This window comes from Salvia hispanica, chromosome 6 (genome assembly GCF_029641045.1).
Source record: "Salvia hispanica isolate PSC_SH4W2 chromosome 6, Shi_PSC_v1, whole genome shotgun sequence".
Lineage (NCBI taxonomy): Eukaryota > Viridiplantae > Streptophyta > Magnoliopsida > Lamiales > Lamiaceae > Salvia > Salvia hispanica.
This window is the reverse complement of record NC_142697.1, coordinates 42,127,924-42,144,288: the sequence shown is the minus strand read 5'-3', so window position 1 is coordinate 42,144,288 and position 16,365 is coordinate 42,127,924. Positions and strand designations below refer to the sequence as shown.

The following is a 16,365-nucleotide window of genomic DNA, read 5'->3' as shown; positions in this document are numbered from 1 at the left end:
CATTTTCAACCATATCATAATAGTTGGATTGTATATTTTATTTTTAAGTAAAACTTTATTCTCTCTTATACTTTATTTATTTTTACTTTATTATTATTGTAACTATATCTCCTCTTCATTTACCTTTTAAACAATACTTCTAATTTATTAATCTTTACCGTTGTAACAAAAGTCTTATTTGTAAATTTGCAATGTTGAATTAACAAATAAATTTACCATTAACCATCGGTCCCACTTAAAACAAGTCGTTCCCGTTTTAGCACAAGATGATTTTATGTAATACTTCCTCCGTTCCGCTTTAGCAGTCTTATTGACTTTTCTGTCCTCTTTTTGTAAAAATGATAAAAAATAGTTAAAGACTTAAAGTGGAGAAATGGTAAAGTAAGAGAGACAATAATGTAGATAAGACTCTTCTCTATATTATTCTCTCTCTTAATCCACCATTTCTCCTCCTTAACTATATTTTATCATTTTTACAAAAAGATAGCAGAAAAGTCAATAGGACTGCTAAAGCGGAATGGAGGGAGTATTGTGACGTAAGTTAGGTTAAAAGATCCCAATTAAACATTCTCCTTGTCATCACATGAAGATTTTGTGGACCATTGGCCATTAGTAGTATGATGTAGCATAGATAATACAAGAAATAAATACATTTGATGTTCTCATTCTAAAATCGTATTGCGTTTTATGGAACCTCAGAAAAAGAAAAATAACACTTTAGTGTAACAGAGAAAACATCGTATATAATTTAATGGGTTAGTCGAATAAAAATCACAAAAATTGGTTAAATTATGAACCGTCTTATATTTCAAAATTTGAATGATAAATCAAAGACATTCCTGGACTAGGGGTTTATCTCGCCCATAGTCCCTGGACTAAAGGTTTATCTCGAAATTGATCCTTTTGGCTTTTTTTGGTACGAAAATACCCTTTGATATTAATTTGAGGGGTTTGGGCAATTTGGTCTTTTTACACTTTTAACATTTTAAATCTGATATTATTTTAGTTATGTACTAACTTTGATATTATTTTAAATTTATCATCCTTTTTCCCTTTTGTTATCCTTCACTTTTAATTAGTGATATCAATTAACAGTGATATAATTATATTATATTAATATAATAATGTGGACGACTAAGCGATGTCGTTTTACTTTAAAGAAACTAAAATACAGTACATAAAAAGTAAAGTAAACCAAATTCAGTTGATGTGATAATCTAAAACATCGTGATTTATTATGTTAAAAATTGTACTATAAGTCAAACCAATTGATCAAATTTCATACTTTTATAGTAGGAAATTAACTCCAATAGTATGTGATAAAATTTTGAAAAGGCTAAAATTACTCCACACAAACACAAAGCCTAAATTACTGATTTATTTTGACATTGAGCGATCAAATTAAAAAGCATCGCAACTTAAACTGCAAGATTAAAAAGAGTTGATGCTCTCAATTCAGTCCACGCCTCTGCTTCTCTCTCCCGCGCGCGCGGAATTTGCAGTAAGATTCATGTGGATATTTCAATCGTGTTGGATGATTCATGTGAATATTGCCTTTCATTTTGACGTGTTGGTGTAGGTTCTATTGTTCTCACACACACTTGTTGCTCTCGTTATAATGACTGTTTAATTGTGCTTGGTTTACTCAATTTCTGTTTCCATTAGGCTATATGTAGAAAGCATTTGCAGAAGGAATGCCGATTTGAACTTGTGCAATTCATGAATTCAATTTGAGGTGGACGATCTATGTATCCAAGCATTGTTTTTAAAAAGCGAGGTTGTGGCTGGCGACTATTTCACTGGAAGTACTTAGTTGTTTGAGTCGTGATGAGATATGCTTATTGCTTAAGTCTGACACCATGACTATGTTCTGTGATGCACTATCATTCCGAAAAAATTTGGGCACTAGGTCTCCAGTTTTCTTTCCCCCTCTGAACCTTGAAATGAGTGATTTAAGCACTTGCATAGAGTTGTTTGTTTGAGAATTTGGAGAATTGGGGAGTAGTAATGTTTGTCTAGAATGTTGACTTTAGTAAAAATCATATTTGAAAATTGAAATAGTTGTGGGGATTTTAATATGGGAGACATTTTTTGCTGAGATTTTAATATCATGTCTGGAAAGTGAGATTTAGAACCGGCATTTTTTGTAAGCTCTCTAAACAAACATATAGTGGAACTTGGAGTTCTAACAAAATCTCAGTAAGTTGAATTGTTTGCACCAAATATGTGCTCCATTCATACAATCAGAAACAGTTTTAAGTTTCTCTTATCCCTTTTTCTCTATTTTCAAATTCCTGGCGCTATTCTACATGTTAAATGACATTTTGATGAATGAATAAAATGATGTTCATGAACATATTTCTTTTCCTCGAGTCTCTGACTTTGTTCTACAATCAGTTCTTTATTTAGTGTTTTTTGCATATATGTTTGCTGCTAATCAACCTAAAACCTATACTGCATTGATCAACCAAATATAGCTACAAATAAATGACACTCAACTATAGATTTGTTCCAAATGCATTTGAAATAATTCTCCCTAGTTGCCAGCAGTACCTTTCTTTATAAATCCAGCAGGAAGTAGTATGCTAATCCAATTGGAACAGCGATGAGCAAACCAAATATAACCCTACAGGTAAAATAAACAGTTTCTGAAATTTTTCTTGTTTTTGAGTTGGTAACAATTACTGAAAAGTGAAAACATTGAATACCCGGTGCTTAGAATAGCTGGATGTAGATTATACTCCTTTGCAAACACAAACGGAACTATCCCCTGAGGGAGAGCGGCCTGCACCATGTTTATAAATTCTTCTGCTAAGTTTTAACATTGAATAAAGAATAATTCTCAGGTACTGATATGACTAGAGACAATGATACTTACGAACCTGCACAATTGCAACTTTAAGTAATGTTCCTCTTAGTCCAAGTGCTAATGAGGGCACGGACATGAGCAATGGGCCTACTAGAAACTTCATCGCCATGGCTAATACTGCTTTTCTGGTACCACAGGCAATCACTCTGGGTTGTGAAGCCATGAATAGGCCTGACCAGAAAAAGATTAAGGAGGTAGAAGGAATTCCCTTGTGCGTATGAGTGTGTTTTTGTGTGCATGAACGGCATCTGATAGAAGTAAAACTTTAAACATGCATACCTAAGCTGAACATAGCCATTCCAAGTCCTCCATCTGACAATAGTGTAACTGAATTTTCAATTATTTTAGGCAATTTTACTGACCACCTGCACATAATGACAGTCGTAATGTGAGACTTACAGTTGATCTATGGTGTTCTGGGATAGTCAAACTCTTTACCACCAATTGGTTACAACAGCCAATAGTCTGCATGAGTTTTGTTTGTATTACCTGAAATGTATGCATGCCCATAAAATGCCAACAAAGGTGGCATATGTGTTGGGATTTCTGATAAGCTTCTTTCCTACTGTTGAGATAATAATTTTTATGTTTCTTTTCCTCAGATCTTTGATTCCTTCATCTTTCTCGTCTACATTCATTGCTTCTGCTCTTTGTGGACTCTCCACTGCTCCTTCAAAGAAATGTTCACACTTATTAAATCAAAGTAATTGGCAGAAAAAAGTAGCTCAATTAGAATATTTTCACTGTAGTAACATTCATGCAGCATTATTTTGTTATGGCCTTGAAATTTTGAAATCTTAGTAAGCAAAGAAAACATGACAAATTCAGGTGGCTTTTAGTTCTCTGTTCTTGGGGAAGGGATTAAATGGGTGAAACCAATCTTGCAGATAAAATGAATGGATTTAGTGAAGTATCTGTCATTGACTGGGCTGTTACATAGGCTGCTTGGCCAAGTATTTCAATTGGAGACTTGATTTTCTGCTTTCATTCAAATCTATGCCTATTTCTAATTGTTCTACCTTGTCTTTGTTTGCTCCTTATAATGTTTGTTGATTTACTTTCTTCTAGACTATAAAGAATTGACCAAATTCTTCCAGACTTGTTTGAGTATTCATATGTGTGCAAGTGTAAATAACATTGGCGGAGGCAAAACTTAAAGTAGTAGGGCCCAAAAATTTAGCAATCTTTAAGACTGAAGAAATTTGGAAGATCACTATTGATGGAGGGAGCATATAATAGAAGCTAGATGAGTCTAAAAGTAAAAATTTAATTATTAACATAAACTCTCCATGCATACCTGTTACTTCTGAAGATGATGTTGCATTGATGGATTCCTCTGTAGCATTAATCTCAAAAAGAACTAACAGAAGGTTGTACCAAATAAGGCTTTGTAATACAACTATTTGGGCCAGGAGGGTTGATGCTTCTTTCCCATACATAGCCTCTATCAGTGGGAGTCCTAATATCAATGTATTAGGCAATGTCGACAAGGAGAGACCCGTTATCACCCAACTCAGGCTCCCTCTGGATCTTATTTTGGCTATTGCAGCCAGTATGATGAGAGCAAGAAACTTTTGAAGGAAATCAGCAGATACCAGTTTCAGGTTCATCTTATAAGGATTGTTTGATGAGATTACCTTGAAAGATAAAAGGGGGATTGAAAAATTTGCAACAAATTTGTTGATGCCGGAACACTGATCTGGTGTAAATAGTTTCCACCATTTTATCGACAGCAACGCTGCAGTCATGGCGACATAGAGGGGGATTATCGATGCAATAACATGGTAGACATCAGTTAGGGTGATCATTGCTTTTTTTTATTTGATGGAAGTGGTGAAATGCTTCCTTTTTTTCATGCTCTGGATATATATATGTGCTGAGATTTTATATGCTTATGTTGATGCGATGCCTGATTATTGAAGGAAAAGGTGGCAGATTAGATTACCTCTTTTCAGAGAATCTTCCTCAAGTGATATTTCATATGCACAATATGCACAAGTTTCTCTGCAGATGTAACTTTCTAATTCTATCATTAATCATTTTAATAGGGCTAATCTCGAATAGATTTTGATTAACAGTCAGTCCATTGCAATCATCCTGATTCATAAAGTTTGATTCCAGTTCTTCTTGTGGTTAGATCCTTTCTACCTTCTTCATTTAAAGCCTAGCAATCCTAGATTATAGGCATAGTGTGGAATATATAAAGGAAAGTAAAAATTCCTTGATTGGTGATGGTTCTCCTCCTTAGTTTAACTTTCCATTCCAATTTTAAGCCAATCAGCTCTTGAAAATATAGTATGTTGCATCAAGTTCAATTTGTTTGATATAGACTGTTTTTCTCTTTGCTCTTTTTTCTTGCCGAACCATGTTATATACTTTCCTCATATAAAACTATCATCTGTCAAATCGAACCTTAATCTTGAGCATTTGTGTCAGATCTTCGATGGAGGAATAAAGAAGTGCATTGCAAGAGAAGTAAGTTAAATCTTGAGTAACAACTACAGTGAAGAAAGAATTTTGCTATTTATGTTAAAAGTGTGAGAATAAGTGTTCTAGAGTGCTGCTATAAAGCTTGAAATTTTGCCAGAAAAATAAAAGGTCATAGCGTTTCTTCTTCAAGCTCCCTTTTTCTTTTTCAGTTAAATTTTTGTGTTCACTATCTAGATTTGAGGTTGATTACTCATAACCACTTGGGCTTGGACCAGGGTTTGGAATCTTGCAAAGTTAGTGAATCTATCCGATCACTCGGCCTAGGTTGCTGTTGAGCGTCGACAGGTGGGCCATTGGTGAGAAATTTTCAGCTCAAATTTGTTCGAATTCTTTAATATGCTTTCAGTGATATCAGACAGCTGGGGCCATTACTATAATTATTTTTATTTATTCTTGTTTTTATTCCCCAGGAACAAAGAATGTCGACTTTTTTTCCCCTTATAACTATTGAAATAAGCTGTGAATTTTGTAGGGATGGTGTATTTATCATTCTCTAAATTTGATAACACATGGAATTATTCCGAGGTCATCTGTCGCAAAATGGCATATACTGTGAGGTAAGGAAACATAAAATCAAACACTATTTGCAAATTAGGACTATTTGTAATGTTTTATCTTGATATTTGTTTCAAATGTATCTTTATATGTTGGTGTGTTGACAATAACCAATTTCGAAGATTAAATATTATAGGAGATCTAGGAAAAGTTTAGGTGGTTGAGTGTGGTTTCAATACGTGTGCTTTTCTCCCTTTTCTTTTTATAGTGAGTATTTCATTTTCTATCAATTTGCTCCGCATGAAATGTCTTTTGTTAAAAGCAAAAAGTGAGGCCAAATTTATACTCGATTTTTTCTTTTCCAACAATAAAGAGTATATATATTTATCACTTCGAAACCCTAGCTCTATCTCATGTTTTGGTGTTTCACCCGTCTTCCATTTTCAAACGTTTTCGTTATTTTTAATTTTTTTTTTTCAATTTCGAAAATTTATGTATCACTTTAAGGGTATGCAATTATTTTAGCACTTAATTTCAATTTTTAAGCTAACTAAATACTATTATCATGAATTTATCTACGTGCACAATATCTTCATTAGTTTTAATTTTAAAGTGTTCATGTGAATTTAAGTAGTTATTTTTATTAATTGTAGAATGCATGTGTATACATTTCCATACTTGATTATACTAAGAAGTAAGGAATATTTTAATTTTGTCGTCTGACTACCTTTTGTTGAGCTCTCTTTTATTTCATGTTATTACTAGTATATATAGGTACCTAGTTATCCTAGAATATAGCTTAAGATTAGCAGCTTGGCACATTTGATTTCTTTTCGTAAAGGTATCTCTATTAGCTAGAGTGACGACTCACCCTCACCTGCCGACCCATATATTTATATGTTTTTATATACTATGCGTTAGCGTTACATCAATACTAGTACTACATAAAGTTTGGTTTCATTTTAATTAACCAATAGTAGTACTATATAGTTTCCACTATCTCTGGATATTGTATATCAAGCTGATAATATTGAATAAATCTGGTTTGTTTTTCGAAATTTCAATTTTTCTGAATTTTCTCACAGCAAAGTTTTCTGCTTTAACGAATACCTCTCGCACAACATTCTCGTCTAGTCGCGTTCTCTGTTTCATCTACCCCACGACTAACGGCTCCTCTGGTTACCAATGTGCACCCGTACTGGCAACATCGTCCAACATTCTGACTTTTATTCTACAGTATACGTACTATTTAAAAATATAGATCCCTAAATAATTTTTAATATGAAAATCACTTGAGTATTGTTTTTCTAAATTTTCTTTAATTAAAACCACAGATAGAGCCGAAGAAGATTTAATAAAAGTAGAAGAAGAAGAATAAAAGAATTTACTGGTCTCTGGTCTATCACCTTTGTATTGATGTATTCTGTAGGCTCTTGTATTTGAAATGATGAAATAAAAATGAGAGGTCAAAGAAAAAAAATTGGAAAATCGAATGTGTTATCAAGTGAACATCGAACTTCATAGTAATTTGATATCAATAAGGTAACTAAACGAATTTATTGAAACCCCGTAAGCTGACTGAATGGCATATGTGCTACTGTATTAATTTAAATTTTATATACTAGTATGTTGCTGGATTGAATTCGGAATAAAGTCATTAATCATAACCGTATGTGAGCTACTGAGCTACATGACCACCCTTCATTATTTTATTAAACAATAGGTTATTATACAGAAGCAGATAAATAAATGAAATTGAAATAAAAAGAAATCACTACGATGAAGAAAATAATGTAATATGTCAGCCACACCATTTCAGAGTGACGCAAAAATATACCGAATACTTGAGAGTTTATTTTGGGGACCAAACATCTTAACGTATGAATCGGATTGACCAAACATTGATTCGCGGTAGAATTAATCGAATTAACCAATTAGGTCTGTTTTTTTGAAACATTGAAGGCCACCACATGTTATATTACCTAAATTAACTTGAACGAAAAAGTCCTCTATTAATTTCAAAAATAGGCATTACCACTGAATCTGATAATGGTTCCCCGCAGTTTTTGCACCTGAGATAATGTTGTATATAAACGCAATCTTACAACATGAAAAATCAATAAAACATCCCAGAATTACTCTGTCTTGGCATGATTTCAACAACACGGTCGGGAACCCCTAAAATAAATCTTTAAGGGTTCCATTTGACCTGACCGTGAATAAAAAAACAAAGGATACAAAATGGGGCGAGGGGGGTTATATTCGCTCTCGCTCATCTTTGTTTTGGTTCTTCCATTCGCCTCGGCTAATATCAGTCATTATGATGATTATTGGTCTAAGAAAGCTGCAGAAGCCTGGAATCGCACCTTGGCAACTTATGAGCCAATGCCGGCTAAAGTTGTCAGTCATTTCAATGAACACACCCATAGGTACAATTATACAGCGAACAAACAGTCAAGGGGCTTAAGTCCATACCATGCTTACTTTTTGTTTATTCTTTTATAAGTCTTCAAATTTATGCAATTTGTTATAAAAAGGTATCATCAATAATCAAAAACATATTTTAAATTTTTTTTTGAACCCCGACTATCTTTATTTATGCATCTTTAACATTAATATCACATGCTATGTCAATGTCATGTCTTAAATGAAAACAAATCAACACTCAGTCTAATTGGTAAAACGTTATTATAGGACTCTTAATGAGCTCGAGGGCTCGAACAACACAAGGAGGGAGTTGTCACACAGGGTTTACACCGGGCCATGCATGGCGACAAACCCCATCGACCGATGCTGGCGTTGTGACCCGAACTGGGCCAACAACCGGTTCCGCCTGGCCGACTGCGCCCTAGGTTTCGGGCGCAAGGCCAAGGGTGGAAAAGGCGGGAAGATCTACGTGGTCACCGACTCCTCCGACAACGACATGGTCAACCCCAAGCCGGGCACCCTCCGCCACGCGGTGATCCAGAAGGAGCCCCTCTGGATCATCTTCGAGCGGAGCATGGTGATCCGGCTCAACCAGGAGCTGATCATGACGAGCCACAAGACCATCGATGGCCGTGGCGCGTCCGTCTACATCGCCAACGGCGCCGGCATCACCATCCAGTTCGTCCACAACGTCATCATCCACGGCCTCAAGATGCACCGGATCGTCCCCGGGACCGGAGGCGAGATCCGCGACTCCGTCGACCACTACGGGTTCCGCACCCGCAGCGACGGGGACGGGATCTCCGTCTTCGGCTCCACCGACATCTGGATCGACCACATGTCAATGACACGTGCCAGCGACGGATTGATCGACGTCATCTGGGGATCCACAGGTATCACTATTTCCAACGGCCACTTCACCGATCACGACGAGGCGATGCTCTTCGGCGCCAACGACGCACACTACATCGACAAGAAGATGCAAATCACGGTGGCGTTCAACCACTTCGGGAAGAGGATGGTGCAGAGGATGCCGAGGTGCCGGTTCGGGTACTTCCACGTGGTGAACAACGACTACACGCATTGGAACATGTACGCGATCGGAGGGAGCATGAACCCGACCATCATAAGCCAGGGGAACAGGTACATTGCGCCGCCGTTGAACGGGTACGCGAAGGAGGTGACGAAGAGGGAGTACACGCCTGAGTCGACGTGGAAGTCATGGACGTGGAGGTCGCAGGGAGATATTTTCTTGAGGGGGGCTTTCTTCATTGAGTCCGGGGATAAGAATTTTGTGGGGAAGCATCCGGAGCTTTACGACCATGTGGAGGCGGCGTCAGGGGAGAAGGTGGCGGAGATGACTAGGTTTGCGGGGGCACTTGGGTGTAGAGTGGGGAAAGCTTGCTAGAGAGGTGTAACCTTTGTTTTTTAGTTGCTTCATGATTTGTTTATTCATTGAATGTTTGTTTACATTGTTGAATGTACATTTATGGGACTGAAGAATGGTGATGATGAGTTAAAACGAGTGAGTTTTTTTCCATCATTTTTGTGTCTTCATTTCTGCACTATTCCAAACCTGAGAATTTCGTTCCTACCATATATGAAACAGCTTTGTTTTGATTTTATACCTTTCTGGGGAATAATAAAATAAAAACTACACATTCTACACAAGTTAAATGAACAAAATAAGCTATTAAAATAAAAACTAGAGATGATGATGTTTGCATAAGCTCCAATGCAGCGTTACACTTTACTTAACGAGAAGTTGATGAATTAACTAATTATGCTGAATAAAATCCAACTTGCATTTGGCTCTCAGAATAATATGAATTTAATTACTTTCATAATTCAAAAGGCTACATCTATTCCCAAACACTCCTTTGATGTGAAACATAACCTTCATCACTCTAAATTTGGTTAGATTATATAAGCACATGCATCAACATGGTTGCATTATAGCCATATCACAGATCTTTGTGTAACAAGAAAGACACACATGTATCGGCTGTAAAACCTCAAGGCTAGTAGACTGACTCCATGAAACCTCGGACAGTCGTCAGCAATGGAACTCTAAGAGGTGTCAGATCCATCTGGCGAGTCGATTGCCATCGGCTGTGGATTCTTATAGCCACTGATCTCATCACCGTAGCGTTTCTTGTCAGCCCGGGCTTTTGCTTCATATGGAGCCTTCTCCTCGGCTGCATAAACAAGAGCATCAGCCTTGGGCTAGTAAAAAGCAATGCTATGTAGAAAGTGGAATATGGTAAATACCTGTCATCTTATTCCATCTTTCTCCGAGTACTTTTCCTACTTCTGTAAACGCAATTCCTGGATTAGTCTTCTTCACATCCTGCAACAGTAAAGCGCACAAATTGAGTTTAAGGTACAATGATAGACACATTCAAACACACTTGAGTATATTTAGGCTGGTACAAACCTCTCTTTCGGCTTGAGAAAAGAACATGAAGGAACTCATTGCTTTTTTGGGAGCATTTGGATCCTTTTTCTTCTTTTGTTTCTTCTTCTTTCCATCATCATCGTCATCTTTGGTCTTTTTCCTACTAGATGACGCCTTCGCAGCAGAAGGTTCCTTGTTGGGCTTCTTTTTTGGTGTTGCCTATAACACACCATATATTCAAGTCGGGCTCCATAAACTATTCAAATCCAAAAATAAAAACGGATAAGACAGAGAGATGTTACCTCTTTCTCCCCTCCGCTGTCACTAGCATCAGAGTCGTCTCCCCCAGAGTCATCAGTGGGGGAGCCTCCGTCGTCTTTATCAATAACAAAATCTTCATCCTGTGATTAAATTTGTACATTAAATGATGAATATATTCAATCAGCATTTAACTGTAGTTGGTAGTAGCATTTTGCAAATATCTGCATGTGATGTACTTCACAAAGACGGGGAAAAGGAAATAGAAGCTGCACCTCCTCATCACTCTCATCTCCAATTGCTTCGTTCCTGATTCTCTCGAGATGTGGATCAACAGCATCATCAATATCACTCTGCAAAACAGCTGCTACTCCTTCGGCATTCGGGACACTCCCCGCATTGAAATTCATCATCTTCAAATCCTTATCCCTGAAACATCATAATATCAGACACCAAGTTATGACCAACTTCACTATGAAGTTCAATCAGATAATAAGGTAACAAGCAAGAGGCACTCACTTGACAAATTCAAAGAGATTGTGATACTCATTTCTCTGAATATTTCTGAAAAGGTGCTCCTGCTCAGTCTTGAGTCTGATGAGAAAATCAAAATAATGCATGTTTGAACCTCCAGCAGTATGCCTCTCAAACTCCACGTAGTCAATCTATAATATGTTGGACAGAAGAGTGCTCAGATGCCATTTCATCTAAACATAGTAAAGATTAAAGAAGCCCAAAAGGTAACTTCATACTGTACCTCCTCATGAAGAATTAGAGTGGGTGGCTTGGGTAAAAAGAAAAAGCTCTTTTCAAGAGGATATAGAACTCCATCTTCAGCTTTGAGTGATGATTTGACAGCATAACCATCCTGACTACTGCGGAATTTCCCTGGTTTGGTGACTTTGGCACCAGACAAACCACGCAGTATAGTAATGAACACCTCATGGATGAGTCCCTGAAATATTAAGAAAAAGATGATGTAATATAATATTTTCTCTCAGCTTCCCAAGCAGACAAAATGGAAGCACTCCATGGAGACAGGGGATCCAGTAAATATGAAATAAAGTTAATTAGAGTAATATAAGGAAAATGTGGTATGGTCTACCTACTTTACAATACAACTGTCAAGAAAGCAGTTTGAGATCCAGTGAGTTAACTGGTGAATCAGCATTTTATAAATTAATAGGTTATTACCTTGTGATCTGGGTCAAGCTTTTCTTTGTATTTGGAATTGTAAAGGTCTTCACTCATTGATAAAGTGGTGTCCATAATAGCATCAGTCTCAAACTGTAATGAGATTAAAAAAAGGAGAATCTCATTAAAACTTCAAATCAATCCTATAATTTTCATGTTCAACTAAAGAATTAAACTATTAAATATTAACCTGCATCACAATATGTGGATACAAGGTTTGGCCCTTCCTAATTGGAGGATCGAGTGTCACGACAACAAAGGTGTGTGGTTGGTTGAACTGCAGGAAAAAAAAATAACATAGCCATTATAGGTGATTTATGAAATAGGTAATATCCTGTTATTTGAGAAAAAATTATACAATAAATACAGTAGATTTCCCAATATTGATAAGTGCAGATACCATTCATATAGGATGTTATAGAAGGGAAAGAAAGTACCTTAGGCAACCAAAAAACACGAACTACACTGCTGTACTGAATTTTGAAGTCATTAGCTTGTCCTTGGAGACGTAAAAAGGAAAGATGAAGTTCGACACTGTATCGTCCCCTGAACAAAAAATAATGTCAGAACTGCACCAGAGAGATTACTGATGTCGGGCTGCAACTTATTCAAAATTATTCTAGAAACTGAGGTAACACACCTAGGAGTAAGTATGGCAATCCCATCAAATGTAACAACAGCTTCTTCACCTCCTGCTCCAACATCTGCCATTGAGACAATCTTGTCTCTGAATACCTGCAAAATGGGCATATTACTAATGCCGAAATGACTGAAAGATAACCAACATACAGGATTCATGTAAAAGAAATACCTGAGCAGAAGGTCGATTTTCATCACCAACAAATTGAGTGTTTGAATTAGGAATGTGGAAACTTATTTCCATTAATGAATCTTTCTGCAAGAAATAATATATTTATCAAATTAGCAAGAAATTACCAAATAACAGGAAATCAATCTAGATTGACGATAAATCTTACACAATATTTTTCTATGTATCACGGTAGATGCAATGAACACCAGATAGCCATGAATAATAAATTACATGGAATAATAAGTACCTCGTTGGCACCAGTTGTATCATCAACATGGAATTCCAACATGACATCAGTTTTCCCTTGTAGCTGGGTTTGTGCTACGTCCGCTAGAGATATCTCAAATGCTTGCTTATTGCCCACAAGAAAAGTAAGCGTATTCCCTGGGAATCAAAAGAGTGTATAAGCTATCCATACATCAAACAATCACATTCACTTGATCCTAAAGATTCGATGCCAACAAGGATACCATACTAGCAAAAAAAGACAAAAATGTTGACATTGTTTCAAATGAATCAATTGAGCATCTACAGACATATCTATATGATGACAAACTACCTTATGGCGACAAAAAGAATACATCAAATGTAATGGGAGGTATACAATACCATTTAAATCAACTTCTCCCCAATTTTTTCCACTGACAGAAAGCTGCTTCTCCTCTGGAGTTGCTGAAAAGTTGGACTGGAAGAATGTATTAAGGCTCGCAACATCCTGCACAAAAAGCATCCACAAGGGCAAGTTATCATACCAAGTGGTTCTTAGAGTATGTAACTCCTCCATTGGAGGCATGACAAGGTGGTGATGAGAATACATGCAGAGTATGAATAGATCACTTTTAACTGCATCACAAATTGATAAACACAAATAGCTTTTCCCCATACTGCAACTTTTTAAATTACAGGAAGTTTGATCCAGTTATGACTCAAGTAAAGAATCTCGTTCTTGGAAACTCACAGTTCTTAAAAAACATGAAATGAGATAACACACCCACCTGATCCCGGAAACCAGTGAACTTGTAGTTGAGGCCATCTTTGGTCCGAACTCCAAGTTGGTTAGATCGAGGTACTTTCATCCATGTAAGGCCCAGCAAATCGGATTTATCAACATCCACAGCCTTGCCACCTCCTAGTTTCTTCCATAGTATCCCACCTGAGTGGACTTTAAGTTGTCCTGGATTCTGCAAGCGAGGGCAGGACTCAATTTCATTTTTTCAATGACAACAAAAAGTAGTACTCAAGAATAACATCACCAGATTCTCGCAAACTAAAAATTCACATCACAGAACCACTAATTTCAACTTTTCATCTTCTCTGTTTCGCTATTTTCTTCTTTCCCTTCAAGAGTTCAACTAACTCTCAAAGAAAATCTAGTCCATTCAGCTTGAGATCCCCAATTCAACTTATCCATGTCCACCCAGAAAGATTTTGACACAAAAATATCACATTTCGACAGGCTAACCAAAGAAGGCAGCTCAGTTAACAGATCCTACCACAATACAATTGTCAGAAACACTCTAAACATCCAACAAATTCTGATCACCTCGTCCACAAAAAACCCTAATTTTGGCACGACAACATGGATTAACACAGGAAAAATCGATGTAACAGCTTTTCTGATGCAACAACACACACACACTAAAACTAGGGTTAGGGTATACAGCCACCAAAATTAGGACACGAAATAGTAAAAAATGATGAATTAATTCGACAATGAACAAAACGGAGCAAAATGAATCACTCACAGTTCCTCCGCGACCACCGAGAGAGATATTGTTGAAGGAATGACCGTCCGCCATGGTTGGGAAGCGAGAGTTAGGCAGGGGCGCGGGAGAGGGTATTTATACTGAGTGGGGTGCGCACAATATAACTGTGGCGCCAACATATACAGCAGCAGAAATGAGGGAGCTCACGTGGTCGGCACGTGGCTCTCCGTTTGGGCTCAACTGATAATGGGCCACATTATTCAATAGCCCAATTAGTATTTAAAATGAGGCCCAATTATTAATCTTTATTCCCGACTTCGAATTCGCACTCTCATTATAATCAACTCAACTGTAATTTATATTCTTTCATAAATTGATTTTGAGTTTATTCAATTAACAAATGCTTTAAAAAACTTCTTTTTTTTTGCATACAAATATTACATTCGGCCACAACCAATAGTCATGTAGGAGTTTTTTTTATTTTTTATTTTGAACCGTCTACAAAAATTAGTTACCTATAATTAATTATTTTTTCTTCTTATTTATAAATTATGCATTAAAATTAGTATCAACTACTATATTACTCCCTCCGTCCCGCTTTAGGAGTCCTGGTTGATCAATTTTGGGCGTCCCGCTTTAGAAGTCACAGTTGAAATAAATTAATAAAAAATGTCTACAAAGTGTTAAAAGTGGGTCCCAACATCCATTGCAACTAATAAAAAAATGTTAAAAGTGGATCCCAACATCCACTATAACATTTATTTATTGGACACTCAATTAAAAGTGAGTCCCAACATCCACTACAATATTTATTTATTACACACCCAAACACTTTATTCTTAAAACATGTGTCCGACTCAACCGGGATTCCTAAAGCGAGACGGAGGGAGTATATGTTAGTGATAAATAACATAGTCTGCACCTAACCACCCAAACAAATAATTAATTTTTATAACCTCAAAGTTGTATAAATGATTCATTCACTCTCCAATTTACAATACAAATCCAAAAAATACCTAAACAACAAGTATTATTGATTTTGTTTGTCCTCTTATTTAAGATTGTAAGGGATAATTATATATATTTTTATTTCAATAATCATCCTTCAATTTTTTTTTTTGATATCATAATCGATTAATCGAAACATAAAATTAAATAACTCAAACACTCAAATCTTGCTCTATCCCACCAAGCTTATCTATCACATCCACTACTAAATAAAATGATCCCTTGATGTCTTAATAATGCAAAATGTGGCTGTTTCTTCAATTCACGTAAAAATTTATGACGTTTTGCGCCAACAAACCTTCTATTTGTTTTGTTGGATATTTTTATCCTTAAAAATGAAATATAGAGAATATTACAACGGTTGATTCCATAGTTTGAATCGCCCAGCATAATTTAGACACACTCCCCCTTTAGAGGCACATAAATTGATGCTTAGTATAGGACAAAAATTAGAGTATTAGACTATTGGTATTAAATTTAATTAAATAATGTAGACGATGAATCCAATAAAATGCTCAAGTCTAAACTTATTATGCTACCTGTCAATGTCATTTGAAAATTCCACACTGATATCATTTTATATTTTTGCTTATGTTACCTGTCAATGTCCTTTGAAAAAATACACTCCTTACTAACTAATTTTACTTTGACAACATGTTGGGCACAAAATGAATTATTGTCCAAAATCAATATAGCTTAGCAACATTAA

The 16,365-nt window shown here is 36.2% G+C and overlaps 3 protein-coding genes across 18 annotated transcripts; 1 reads left to right on the top strand and 2 right to left on the bottom strand.

Annotated features, from left to right (window-relative positions):
- The first annotated feature begins 1,380 nt into the window (after nucleotides 1-1,380).
- On the top strand, nucleotides 1,381-9,821 carry LOC125198621 (putative pectate lyase P59). Of its 12 annotated transcripts, none has more exons than XM_089060982.1 (5): nucleotides 1,381-1,501; nucleotides 5,306-5,467; nucleotides 5,575-5,655; nucleotides 5,832-5,916; nucleotides 8,549-9,821. In XM_089060982.1, exons 4-5 carry the CDS (start codon nucleotides 5,834-5,836, stop codon nucleotides 9,687-9,689), a joined length of 1,224 nt encoding a protein of 407 aa, XP_088917108.1. In that variant the 5' UTR covers nucleotides 1,381-1,501; nucleotides 5,306-5,467; nucleotides 5,575-5,655; nucleotides 5,832-5,833; the 3' UTR covers nucleotides 9,690-9,821. The 12 variants fall into 12 exon arrangements, with proteins under 12 accessions (XP_088917108.1, XP_088917110.1, XP_088917104.1 ...); XM_089060984.1 differs by having other exon boundaries at nucleotides 1,391-1,501; nucleotides 5,306-5,344; nucleotides 5,575-5,644; XM_089060978.1 differs by having other exon boundaries at nucleotides 1,391-1,501; nucleotides 5,306-5,344.
- On the bottom strand, nucleotides 2,438-5,070 carry PIN8 (Auxin efflux carrier family protein). Of its 5 annotated transcripts, XM_089060987.1 has the most exons (7): nucleotides 4,815-5,070; nucleotides 4,167-4,607; nucleotides 3,359-3,539; nucleotides 3,149-3,234; nucleotides 2,883-3,040; nucleotides 2,709-2,785; nucleotides 2,438-2,626 (listed from the first exon to the last, which is right to left on the bottom strand). In XM_089060987.1, the coding sequence occupies exons 1-7, from the start codon at nucleotides 4,900-4,902 to the stop codon at nucleotides 2,560-2,562; spliced, it is 1,098 nt and encodes a 365-aa protein (XP_088917113.1). In that variant the 5' UTR covers nucleotides 4,903-5,070; the 3' UTR covers nucleotides 2,438-2,559. The 5 variants fall into 5 exon arrangements, with proteins under 5 accessions (XP_088917113.1, XP_047952896.1, XP_047952895.2 ...); XM_048096939.2 differs by lacking the exon at nucleotides 4,815-5,070 and having other exon boundaries at nucleotides 4,167-4,768; XM_048096938.2 differs by lacking the exon at nucleotides 4,815-5,070 and having other exon boundaries at nucleotides 3,359-3,533; nucleotides 4,167-4,765.
- Nucleotides 9,822-10,068: 247 nt separating the features above from the next.
- On the bottom strand, nucleotides 10,069-14,799 carry HMG (high mobility group). The gene is made up of 16 exons (XM_048096889.1): nucleotides 14,688-14,799; nucleotides 13,938-14,123; nucleotides 13,552-13,657; nucleotides 13,190-13,326; nucleotides 12,943-13,026; nucleotides 12,772-12,866; nucleotides 12,569-12,677; nucleotides 12,322-12,408; nucleotides 12,132-12,224; nucleotides 11,695-11,892; nucleotides 11,457-11,602; nucleotides 11,213-11,366; nucleotides 10,982-11,080; nucleotides 10,719-10,898; nucleotides 10,553-10,631; nucleotides 10,069-10,479 (listed from the first exon to the last, which is right to left on the bottom strand). Exons 1-16 carry the CDS (start codon nucleotides 14,739-14,741, stop codon nucleotides 10,352-10,354), a joined length of 1,935 nt encoding a protein of 644 aa, XP_047952846.1. The 5' UTR covers nucleotides 14,742-14,799; the 3' UTR covers nucleotides 10,069-10,351.
- Nucleotides 14,800-16,365: the final 1,566 nt, after the last annotated feature.

Bases quoted from the DNA above. Each gene is read 5' to 3' on its own strand.
- PIN8 (XM_089060986.1), bottom strand. From the start codon at position 4,902: ATGATAGAATTAGAAAGTTACATCTGCAGAGAAACTTGTGCATATTGT. The intron at 4,608-4,814 runs GTAATCTAATCT...CCATGACTGCAG, and splicing joins GGAAGATTCTCTGAAAAGAG to CGTTGCTGTCGATAAAATGG. The intron at 3,540-4,166 runs GTATGCATGGAG...ATTTCTTTGAAG, and splicing joins ATCATCTTCAGAAGTAACAG to GAGCAGTGGAGAGTCCACAA.
- HMG (XM_048096889.1), bottom strand. From the start codon at position 14,741: ATGGCGGACGGTCATTCCTTCAACAATATCTCTCTCGGTGGTCGCGGA. The intron at 11,603-11,694 runs GTACAGTATGAA...AACATATTATAG, and splicing joins CTCTAATTCTTCATGAGGAG to ATTGACTACGTGGAGTTTGA. The intron at 11,367-11,456 runs GTGAGTGCCTCT...ATGATGTTTCAG, and splicing joins AATCTCTTTGAATTTGTCAA to GGATAAGGATTTGAAGATGA.
- LOC125198621 (XM_048096890.2), top strand. From the start codon at position 8,096: ATGGGGCGAGGGGGGTTATATTCGCTCTCGCTCATCTTTGTTTTGGTT. The intron at 8,284-8,548 runs GTACAATTATAC...ACGTTATTATAG, and splicing joins TTCAATGAACACACCCATAG to GACTCTTAATGAGCTCGAGG.